Source organism: Syngnathoides biaculeatus, chromosome 9 (assembly GCF_019802595.1).
Source record: "Syngnathoides biaculeatus isolate LvHL_M chromosome 9, ASM1980259v1, whole genome shotgun sequence".
NCBI lineage: Eukaryota > Metazoa > Chordata > Actinopteri > Syngnathiformes > Syngnathidae > Syngnathoides > Syngnathoides biaculeatus.
The window spans coordinates 26,725,552-26,738,356 of NC_084648.1; the positions used below are offsets into that span (position 1 = coordinate 26,725,552).

The following is a 12,805-nucleotide window of genomic DNA, read 5'->3' on the forward strand; positions in this document are numbered from 1 at the left end:
TGTGTAATGTTTTATGCCGAAGAGTCGGGTTAGTGATACGTAAATGCGCAATGTCATGCAACAGAAATATCTATTTGCCTATTTGCATCACATCACACTTTTAAGACAGAGCACTGGGTTTGATTATGAGACAAGTCAAATGAATACACCCACTCACTTACAAAGACTACAAGACAACTTGTGAGCTTTCCAAGCAAAAAGTGCTCATTCTGCTTCACATTCCACTATTTTATCCTGTTGAATTTCAATTTGAAGTTTGTGAGGTGTCAAACTTTTTTGCATCGATCGCCAACATTTCGCTGCAACTCTGACATTGCGTCCTGCTCCGTCAAAAATCTTAATTCCATGTATGCATCCTTGCGCGAAATACTTGAGACCTCGCTGAAGAACTCTCTTGGATGAGTCTGACGCATTTGGAAAAAAACATACGGCAAAATTATCTGGAATATGAGATAGAGAATCGACTTCAAACCTGTTCTTTTAAGTCACCATTTTGGAAGCTTGTGAGACATGGTAACTGTCGCAAAGGGGGTGGAGCTTAAAATTGGCAGTCGGAAAGGTCCATTGGGCAATTTGTTGAAAGGGGTGTGTTCAAAAAATTGCAGTCTGCCATTGACTTTACAAACTCAAAACTAATTTGTACAAACTTCCACGGTGGGTTTGTCCTTTTATTTGCATGACTGTGGAGCAGGTGTGACACATCCAATATGGCGGATATGCTGAATCAAGGCGACTCACACAAGGCAGATTTGATTAAATTTGAAGTCTATGCCCATGACTAGTAGAGGAAGTGCGACTGTGTTCCGCATGAGCACTGCTTTATGACTGAACCTTTTGATGGTTTCTGGGTTGTTGGATAGTAGACGGGAAGAGAAAGCCATTGCATTGTGAGTACGTTAAATGCAGTTTTTCTGCATCATTCGCTTCTCGTGCTCTTTTGTCGCATTCACAGCCTGTGAAAAAGAGTGTGGTTGTGTACTCGTACAGACATAGTTGTGTAATGTTTTTTGGGGCAAAACAAACATTACAGAGTTAGAAACTGTCAGTTGTGTAAATTGAACATATAGTTTAACTTTATGTGTCTGTCAGTTTAGTGATAAACATTCATTGATACCTCAATTTAAAAAAAAAAAAATCGAAGTCAGTCAAATGTGTGTAATTTTTTTATTTAACTTTGCGGTCAACTCAGTGGGTGTGTTAAAATATGTTATTTCTACTAACGTTTGGAGAGTTTCTGTTCGTATTTTAATGCTCAATAGTCCTTCTATTTAGTCACAACTGTCCACATTACATTCCCGCGCTTCTGCATACGCTAATGGAACAAACCATTGAGCAGGGGGTGGACACTACCTTTCCTAAAATCTACCCTTTTATAGATGAAAACCTGAACATTGATGAAGCCCTTATTGCAAAGTGCAGATGCAGGTGTTATCAACCATTAGTGCAAAATTAACATTGCTTCAGTAATTCAAAACCCATTTCACATTGGTCGTCAACAATCATTCCAATTTTTTATTTTTTTTTAAACGTCAACAACCCAAACCAAATGGTACACAACACTTCTGGTGACAAAACAAACTTATGTTTAAAGGTCAAGTGTCATGCTTATAAACATTCTAAAATAGCTATTGTAATGAAAAATACATAACATTATTCACTTTAATGTCCATACGAAAAAATAAATATGAGCCGCGTGCGCCTCATCCATGCGCAAAGTTACGAAAGTCTCATGTGACATCCAAGTGGTAGCCATATTGCCTTCATCGTCTGTTCATTACGTCACACCAGAACATTTACCATTGAAAACACGCTGTGCCACCTACTATGGGACATGGAAGCTCTTTTCAAAGAAGAGAACATTTCACAATTAAGTGAAGTGACCCGGACAATATTACCCTATAGTTTTGAGCCATATTTAGATGATATGCAGATCACTTCTAACTAAAAACAGACTGCCAGATAGTATGTATGACAGTATGTAGCATACTCGAGCGCGAGCGACGACAACGGCGTAAAGCAGCCTGGCCCGAGTGACGAGCCAACTTGGCCCAGCGCTGCGACGAGCGACCATGGCCCGGCTTGGCGCCACGATGAGCCCACCCCACCTCGGCGCTGGAATAAGCCACCTCGGTGCCACGATGAGCCATCCCGGTCAAAGGCGTGATTGCGGCGGACGAAGCACGGGTTTTTTGGATCTTTTGTTACATTCTGAGAGGATTAAACAAAACATTTTTTTTTTAAAGGAGCTGTATACACACCTACCTGTCATTTGGAACCCACAAAGCTTTGCACCCGTTCAATCCATTTATCATGATGAACCGGATCTTTTTGAAAAGTATGAAGAATGAATCTATCCTCCTGAGTGTTCGAACAATATCCAGCAATGTATGATTTTTTTTTAACCATTTGTGTGATACAGTTGCGAATAAGTATTTGAACAAAACCAATGTTAATATTTGGTACAGTAGCCTTTGTTTGCAATTGCTGAGGTCCGATGTTTCCTGTAGTTGTTCACCAGGTTTGCACGCACTGCAGGAGGGATTTTGGCCCACTCCTCCACACAGATCTTCTCTAGACCAGACAGGTTTCTGGGCTGTCGCTGAGAAACACAGAGTTTCTGCTCCCTCCAAAGATTTTGTATTGGGTTTAGGTTTGGAGACTGGCTAAGCCATGCCAGAACCTTGATATGCTTCTTACAGAGCCACTCTTTGGTTTTCCTGGCTTTGTGCTTCGCGTCACTGTAATGTTGAAAGACCCAGGCACGACCCATCTTCAATGCTCTGATTGAGGGGAAAGAGGTTGTTCCCCAAAATCTAACGATACTTTTCACTGACGCCACGCCGACCACGTGGTTTTTGTTTACATCGCCATTTTGGACGAATAGGTCATGCCTACCTATCATGGCGAACCTGTCGTCGTCGGACCTAAACGCGACAGTTTTATCAGATATAGCACAACGGTTGGACAGTTATCATAAACAACGGTGAACAGAAAAGATACAAGAAATCGGTATCGATCCCTATCGCATACCTTTACACAATTCTACTAGTTTTATTGATTTCATACGCAAGTCAGATCTATGTTACGTTGACATTTTTAACTACCTGATCAACACCTCATCCAAACACACAGGAGAGGCTCTCAAAGCTTTAAAAAGGTTAAGATGCCTACAGTTTTTTTGCAACTGGTTGGGTGCAAGATGTTATTTCACCAATCAAAAGTACGGATTTCTTCGTATTGAAAGCTAGAGTAAGTATATTTTAATTAATTCCTAAAATGTTATGTCTTGAGATTTGAGACTGCATGTTACAAATGATATTCTAGTATTAAGAGGTCTATGTGTAATAATGTCACTGTGTGTTGTGATATGTAGCCAATAACAAGTGTGAGTACCCTCGAATAATAATATGTCTGGAAGTTATTTTAATGTGGTATCAGATCACTTGACTAAAAATATATATTTTATCAGATAATTAAAATTTTAACAGTACAACTTTCCATGGTATCACTACGTTTGAAAAAAACATCATTTTGAAACTTCTTCTTAGCATATTAATATAACATAACCGTAGATTAAAAATAAAATAAACAAATACAAAGCTAAAATGACAATTTCTTGAAAATACTGAAAGCTTAGTTCTACATAATCGGCGTTAGAAGGAACAAACTAGTGATACATTGTAACAAACATTCCTGTTGACAATCAAATCGACCCACCACCAACAAAAGTATGTACAGAACATGTACCTACCAGAAATGAAATGCTTGATGCACATGCTTGCATGCTTGACTTTGAACTGAAGCAGAATATTCACAATGCCCAAGACTTGTTGCGCTGTTGGTTGTTACAACAGACAAGACAGCTATTCAAAGAGGCCATTCTATAGAATAACAGCTGAAAACACCAGAAAATATTGATGGATTTCGGCAATTAAACATGACAGATGGTGCCCAACCAAAATACGCACACGCCTGTGTAGCGATCACGTTATTTCAGGTAGGAATTATTCTTCTCAATCTCAAATAACCAAGAAATATTTAGAATGCCAAGTTGGCTCATTTGAGAACAAAGTGTTTAAAAAAAAAAAAAACCACGGAGTCTTCTCCAACGTACCCAGAACCATGTTGTGGTAAACCTCTCCGACAGACTTTTTATTTATTTATTTTTTAAATATGCATTGTTCTCAAATGAGTCCAATGTGTTTTTGTTTAAAAAAAGAAAATACACCGTCGGTCACAATGAGGTTTACATAGGTTAATGTGTGGCCTCAACATGCTTCCATATACAGGGGTTGAAGCCTATCCCAGTGGTTTATTTTCTTTTTTTTAAAATACACATAAAAAAAAGTCTTTCACGGAGAGGTTTACCAAAGTTCGTGTGACCACAACGTGCTTCCGTGTACGAAGAGCCGACTTGCTGTCTTTTTTTTTTTCTAACATAGTTAATGAATGCGAGTTTGTGTAAAAACAGGGGTCATTTATTTAAATATGGGTATTTGTATTGAAAAAATCTGTGTGGTTTCATATCTATGTGGGATTTATTCTTTATTGAGAACAGATCCAGCAACATAGTATTTGTATGCGTCCAGACTTTTCTATACTTTCAAACTCTTCCATGTAAATCTCGACCACTTACTAACCGGATGCGTGTATATCTAGTTGTCCAAGACAAGCGGAAGTGGGTTAACAGTGCACTTTCTTATCGGTGAAAACATCGACTTTGGCATTAAATATGAGTCCTCTTTGCCAAGTGTCTCATTTTTCTACGTACCTTCATTTATTATCACCTTCTAAATGTTTAACGGTATTGGACAAAACTCTGGGGGTTGTGCTATAAGATGTATTTTCGTGTCGTCTCCAACTGACTAAGCATTGAAAAATGGTTTGTTTGACCAGCACGTCCAGCCAGTGACGTGATTTGATGACGTAGGTGCACGAGCTCTATATGGATCGTTCCCTATTTACTTGATTTTGTCCATATAACGTGGCTTTGACTGCTAATCCAGATGTTTGGTGTTGTCAGACAAAGAAAATTCATCACGGCATTTGTGCTCTCCATTATGTTGGGGAAAAAAAAAAGAAAGCGGACAAAAAAAACCAAAACTAGTGCTGCTAGTGCGTCTGGAGTCTTCTGCAGAAGCTTGCCTGCCAAAATGGCTGCATAAACAAAGCCACGTGGTCTCGTGACATCATATGCAAATCCTGAATAACCTGTGTTCATGGATTTTTATGGTTGTTTGCACTTTTGCACTGATAGCTTTTAGGATTTATTTTCAGTTTTCAAATGACAAATATAAAAACAAATCATTTTTACTATATCAGATATTGCACTTTACTATGAATTGGGACAAATTCACAAACTTTTTCTCACTATCGTAAATATGAACCTTTTACCTCATCGATGGGTAATGAAAGGAATTGAAGTTTTATAAGCTGGGGATGCATACAGAATGTACCAGTGTGTCGTGAAATACGATATTTGCACAGTCTTTGTAAATGTTCATTGACATACCTTGTTTCCAAGCGGTGACCATAACACGGCAGTAAAACGGTCCAAATATAACAGAAAAGTCAATATTTATATTCCTCCCGCCTCCTGTTCACCGAAACCTCTAAAGTTGTCGTCTTCATTGTTGAAGAGCCTCAGAAGGTCTCCATCCCACACCATTTCAGTCCCTCAGTCACTCTTGTTTTCATTTTCATCTTGAGTTCCATCTCAATTTGTCTTTTAATTCATTGACTCTTTCACACTCGTTGAGGCTTTTAAAATCTCTTGGCAGACTTCAGAAAAGCATGACCTTCATATGCATCCAGTTTTTGTGACACAACCATCCATCCATCCATTCATTTTCTTAGCCGTTTATCCTCACAAGGGTCACGTGAGTGCTGGAGCCTATCCCAGCTGTCAATGGGCCAGGAGGTGAGGTACATCCTGGACTGGTTGCCAGAAAATCGCAGGGCATATGGAGATAGACAACGGTCAAACTCACATCTTAAATGAATTAAATTAAAAATATATATTGACTGGCGATCAGTTCAGAGTGTCGTCCACCTTTTGGTGAAATTTAGCACGGATAGATAGGCTCCAACACGACCGTGACCCTTGTGAGGATAACCGGCTTGTAATACTTATAAAAATAATAAAAAAAATAATCCAATGCAAATTAAAAGTATAACATCCAGCTATTCAGTTTGTGGCATTTTGCAATGTGATTCAATGATTGAAGAATGATTGTTTTTGACATCCAATGGCACAATCCACATATATACTGTAAAAAATGAAAATGTTTCTTTTAGGCCACTGGTTTCTTTTAGACAGCACACATAACTTTCTCTAACAATGACTGCTGCTCCGCCACACTCTCTTGTTCCAACCCTCACTACTACTATGTGCGTCATTCACCACCCTGTAAACAAAATGTTTACAAAAAAACAAGGACAAAAGGATCAGGTTGTTCCCAAACAATCGGAGGAACAAGAGATAAGGCGAGACAAGGTGCACACAGATGCATTTGCATCATCCAAACAATCTCATGAGCAAATGACTAATGGAATGTGCCAGCACTTTAAATCTTCCAGGCCTCTTCCTGCCCCATTGGAGCCATCCACACCTCAGAATCTCCACTCTATGACTGCAACAACCATAAAATCTGGAGTAGATGTTGGCTCCCCCTCTTCCAGCCTGAATGTAATGTTGGGTTTGATAGATAGGATGAAGACTATTGTCAACGATGTAGTCCAGCCCATACCATGCCAAGATCTTCCTCCCATCCCCTGTCGCCTGAAACCACAGGTCCACTAAGAAGCGAAAGTTTCCTCCTCCATCCATGAAGACTATCTGTAAATCTGACTGATATTTACCGGGTCGTTTCCAGAATAACTCAGACCCCTATGGAGATCAGGCATTTTTCATCCCTGTAATTACAAGGGACAGAAAGTTGGTCAAAAAGATATGGCACCAAAAAAGTAGAACTTCCAATTTAGTGAGGATAAAATGTGAGTCTATCGAACCATTCTCTCCAGCCATCGCTGCGAGACTAGCTCTTTTTAATATCAGGTCATTGGGTAACAAATCAATGGTAATCAATGACATCATTACAACATATGGTCTGGACGTTTTGTTATTAAATGAAACAAGATTTACAGAAATTAGCTGTAATACCATTTTAAATGAGGCAACACCGGCAGATTTTAATTTTATAAACAAGTGTCATACAGGGGAAAGGTGGTGGTATTGCTGTTATTTTTACATCATTATTTCAATGTAAAAAATATATATATACTGGGTGATTATAGCTCTTTTGAATATCTGTGTTTTTTTAGTTTATGGTGACCTAAAGGTTATCATTTTAATCATTTATAGACCTCCAAGATACAATGGAAAATTTATGGAGGATTTTTCAGAAATGCTGTCAGTTATTTGTACTGAGTACAACTATTTTGTCATAACATGGGACTTTAACATTTATGTTGACAATAACATGGAAAAAACATCCATGAACCTTCTGCAATATGAGACACATTTGACCTCCCTCATTATTAAGAGTCCAACTCACACTCAAGTTCACATCTTAGACTTGGTCATCTCTCAGGATGTTGGAGTACTATCGATTGATATTAAGGATACGGCTATTTCTGACCATTTTTGTGTATTTTTTTAATTACAGATTCTTCCAAAAGTTCAGACAACCTCTATATCTATTAGGAAAAGGTACATACATGAGAGTACTGCCACTAAGTTTATAGAGACTGTGGCTGTGCCACAGACTGTGAATGCTGAGACAGTTGATGAACATTTGGACAATTTCACCTCGAAAATCACAAATGCCATGAATAGTGTCACTCCTGTTTAAAACTAAGACCATCCTGAGGCGACCTAGAACACCGTGGAGGAGCACAATGATGTTCAAGAGATCTAAATCAAAGTGTAGGAAAGCAGAACGCAAGTGGAAAAAAACTAAACTTCAAATTGACTTTGACCTCTACTGACAGTGTATTTTTAATTTTAATCAAGAGTTAGTCAAGGCAAGACAAATGCAGCCCTATGAGGGCACAAACCAGTGCAATCTGTAGGCCGGTCCCAAGCCCGGATAAATGCAGAGGGTTGCGTCAGGAAGGGCATCCAGTGTAAAAACTGTGCCAAACAAATATGAGCGTTCATCTAAAGAATTCCATACCGGACCGGTCGTGACCCGGGTTAACAACGCCCGCCCCCGGCACTGCTAACCTGCAGGGCGTCGGTGGAAATTCAGCTACTGTGGGTCGAAGACAAAGAATAGGAGGAAACCGGATCTGACGTCAGAAGAAAAAGATGGGCCTACAACTGAGTGTAGGGACTTTGAATGTTGGGACTATGTCAGGAAAAGATCAGGAGTTGGTTGACATGATGATTAAGAGAAAAGTTGATATATTGTGCATCCAAAAGAGCAAGAGGAAAGGTAGTAAGGCTAGAAGTTTAGGAGCAGGGTTTAAATTATTCTACCACAGAGGAGATGGGAAGAGAAATGGAGTAGGGGTTATTTTAAAGGAAGAGCTGGATAAGAATGTCTTGGAGGTAAAAAGAGTATCGGATCGAGTGATGAGTCTAAAATTTGAAATTGAGGGTGTTATGTATAATGTGGTTAGCGGCTATGCCCCACAGGTAGGATGTGACCTAGAGTTGAAAGAGAAATTCTGGAAGGAAATAGATGAAGTAGTTCTGAGCATCCCAGACAGCGAGAGAGTTGTGATTGGTGCAGAATGTAATGGACATATTGGAAAAGGAAACAGGGGCGATGAAGAAGTGATGGGTAAGTACGGCATCCAGGAAAGGAACTTTGAAGGACAGACGGTGGTGGACTTTGCAAAAAGGATGGAGATGGCTGTAGTGAACACTTATTACTTATGACTAAGAGGGAGGAACATATAGTGACCTACATGAGCGGAGGTAGAAGCACGCAGGTGGATTATATTTTGTGCAGACGATGTAATCTGAAGGAGATTACAAGTAAAACAATATATGTGCGTGAATGAGAAAAGTGGAAGGGGAAGAGTGAGGCTACAGGAAGAAGAGATAGCGAGGGTGGACGACTTCAAATATTTAGGGTCAACAATCCAGAGCAATGGTGAGTGTGGTAAGGAAGTGAAGAAACGGGTGCAAGCAGGTTGGAACAGCTGGCGGAAGGTGTCTGGTGTGTTATGTGACAGAAGAGTCTGTGATAGGATGAAGGGCAAATTTTACAAAACAGTGGTGAGGCCAGCCATGATGTACGGATTAGAGACGGTGGCACTGAAGAAATCACAGGAAGCAGAACTGGAAGTAGCAGAAATGAAGATGTTGAGCTTCTCGCTGGGAGTGAGCAGGTTAGATAGGATTAGAAATTAGCTCATTAGAGGGACACCCGAAGTTGGATGTTTTGGAGACAAGATTCGAGAGAACAGACTTCAATGGTTTGGACATGTTCAGAGGTGAGAGAGTGAGTATATAGGTGGAAGGGTGCTGAGGAAGGAGCTGCCAGGCAAAAGAGCGAGAGGAAAACCAAAGAGAAGATTTATGGATGTGGTGAAGGAAGACATGTGGGCAGTTGGGGTTAGAGAGGAAGATGCAGGAGATAGGCTAAGATGGAAAAAGATGACACGCTGTGGCGACCCCTAACGGGACAAGCTGAAAGGAAAAGAAGAAGACAGCAATAATTTTCTGAAATAATCAGTAAGAACCTCAACAATACCCACACTCCATTTGCTGTGGTTGACAAGCTCACAGCCCCACGAATAAAATAGCTTCATAACTTGTAACAGCCGACAAATGCAATAAGTTTGCCTGTTATTTTAGTGGTAAAATACAATCCATCAGGTCATATATCCGTGCAAATCACCAAAATGATAAAATAATTCTACATCTGAGCACAATAATGGTCAAGAGATCTAAATCAAAGCAGAACGCAAGTGGAGAAAAACTAAACTCCAAATTAACTATGACCTGTACAGACAGTGTGTTTGTAATTTTAACTAAGTTAGTTAGAGCTAGACATCAACACTTTTCTGAAATCATCAGTAAGAACCTCAACAATACTCGCGCTCTATCTGCTGTGATTGACAAGCTTACAATCCCCGCCAATTTAGATAAATCCAGAACTTGTAACAGCTGGAAAATGCAACGAGTTTTCCCGTTATTTTAGTGGAAAAAAATAGTCCATCACGTCAAAAGTGAGCACAAATCAGCAAAAAGATGATCATCTGACCTCTGAAGCCACCCAGAGAAAACGCTATTAACTTGTCAGAATTTGATACAGTTGACCAAAAAAACTAGAGAAAAACGTTCAGCAGTTGAAACCATGAACGAGCTGTCTCCACTCAATACCATCTGAATTTTTCAAAACTATTGTGAAGTCAGTGCTACCTGATTTTCAGAAAATAATCAATTGCTCAATTTAGTCTGTCGAGTTTCCCAAAGCTCTTAAAGTAGCTGCTGTTAAGCCTCTTCTAAAAAACAGAGCACTGGATGATTCCATGTTAGCAAGCTATAGACCAATCTCAAATCTCCCGTTCATAGCCAAGATTCTTGAGAAAGTTATTTTTAATCAACTCAGCAATTTCTTGAATTTAAATGGACTTTTTTTTTTTTTTACAAATTTCTATCAGGTTTCCGAACTCACCACACTACAGAATCTGCTCTTATCAAAGTGCTAAATGATATAAGGTTGAATACTGACTGAGGAACGGTATACATTTTGGTCTTGTTGGATCTCAGCAAGGCTTTTGATACGGTAGATCACAATATACTGCTAAACAGGTTGGAAACGTGGGTAGGACTAAATGGAACGGTCCTTAAATGGTTTAGGCCCTACCTGGAGGAAAGGAACTACTTTGTGATCATTGGAGGTGCTTGGTCTCAGCGAATGGAAATGACCTATGGAGTCACTCAAGGGTCAGTTCTTGGACCTCTCCTGTTCAGCCTGTATATGCTACCCTTGGGTCAAATTCTTCAAAACCTTAATTTTGACTACCATAGCTATGCAGATGACACACAGTTATATTTAGCAGTGTCTCCAGATGACTACAGTTGAATTGAGGTATTGTGCCACTGTCTAAATCGGATAAATAGCTGGATGAGCCAAAATTTTCTTCAACTAAATCACAACAAAACTGAAACAATTGTCCTTGCACTGGCTTCCAGTCATCTTTTGAATAGATATTTAAAGTTCTGCTACTAGTCTATACATCACTAAATGATTTAGGTTCTGAATACATGGAATACAGTTTTACAGAACACAAACCCAGTTGAGCTCTGAGATCGACTGACTAGGGTCAAATAGTGGACCGCAGAATCCAAAGCAAACATGGTGAAGCAGCATTTCGCTATTATGCTGCACACAAATGGAATAAGTTGCCAACAGAGGTGACGTCAGCCCCAAGTGTGATTGTTTTTAAATCCAGGTCGAAAACTCTTCTTTTTTTTTCTCATGCTTTTTAGAATATGTCCACTTTTTGATGATATTACTTGCACCTGTATGCAGTTTTTTTTTATATTTTGTTTGTCATTTTTATGCCGGTTTAAATGTTTTATCTCTTTGTTTTCAAATGCCTTTAATCGTGTAAAGCACATTGAGTGATGAAATGCGCTATACAAATAAATTTGCTTAGCTTGCTTTGCAATACGAACGGTGGAAGCAAGTCATGAGTCAACACACCATCTTCACCCATGGTTTCACACCAAACCAAAGTCTTCACACCACAGCAAACAAAACAGCACAACCAGCAGACAACAAAACGATGAGTGAAGAAATACAACACGAAACATGCATTTCAAACGTTATTTACATACATCTTTAGCGCTGGAAAGGATACATTATTGACATATTTAACAGTGTAAATCGTGAGTTCAGTTGTACTTTAAGTATTTAACTATGTAGCTATACAGTATAGTTGTATAGAGATACTAGCCGAAATCATACGGTAGCGTGTATGCACGCTTTTTAAATACTTCAATAAAGTACAACCAAGTTCACTGTCGTTAAAGTACAACCGTACTCAAGTTTTACTCTGGGTGCCTTTTTAGATAGCGTGCATGCATGCTACGTATGCTTTAAGATAGTATCACTATAGCTACATTATTACATGTGTTAATAAAGTACAACTGAACTCACTGCTTACATGGTATATCCCACGCAGCTCGCAACTTCACTTTGCTTACCCTGTTCATGCCAATGTTCAGCGAATGAAGTTGCTTTGTTGACTTTCTTTCACGGCGATTGTTTGTTCTTTGTTAATTAATCCATTCCACATGTTCTTCCAACTTGGGCCACCTCATCTTTTTTCCATGGAAATTCAGCTTGGTCTTCTCGACTTGGAAAAGCTTGTTTTCCTACTTCCTCAAGTAGAAGCAGACACGTGAGCCCAAGCATCCAAAATCCTATCAGAAATTGTGGCGGAACTCGCCTGGGCTGCCTCTTTATAACGTTGTGTTTGCCATTTGTCATTATCCATTGCTCGTGTTGTTCTTCCAACTTGGGCCGCCTCGCCTTGTAGGCTCCCAGTATAGCAGTAAGCTACGAGTTCATTAGCTGCACTTCTTTATTCATGGGGGTTGTTTGTTCTTTGTAAGCATATCTCTTTGTTGGTGCCATTTTTGGAGGAGTTTAGCCAAGGCTATGTTGTTTACCACAAAACACATACCGCATTATGTACCTTTTGGGGGACGTGCCTTTAGTGCACTCTCCGTGCCCACATTTTCTCCTGTTACTTCACGTGCTGTCCTCTCTCAGGTCCGCTTTTTCTTTATGTAACTAGCGTGTCAGTAGGAAATGCTTCCAGTCCATTACAAATT

The 12,805-nt window shown here is 39.5% G+C and overlaps 1 protein-coding gene across 2 annotated transcripts in view; it reads left to right on the top strand.

Moving 5' to 3' along the window:
• Nucleotides 1-627: 627 nt before the first annotated feature.
• Nucleotides 628-12,805, top strand: part of LOC133505972 (ribonuclease inhibitor-like) — a 40,919-nt gene continuing 28,741 nt past the window's right edge. Inside the window, exon 1 of one of the 2 annotated variants that reach the window (XM_061829582.1) lies at nt 628-887. In XM_061829582.1, the coding sequence (XP_061685566.1) occupies nt 838-887 (50 nt within the window). In that variant the 5' untranslated portion in view covers nt 628-837. Of the gene's footprint in view, nt 888-12,682; nt 12,744-12,805 lie in introns of those variants that run through there. The other variant, XM_061829583.1, reaches the window with a different exon arrangement.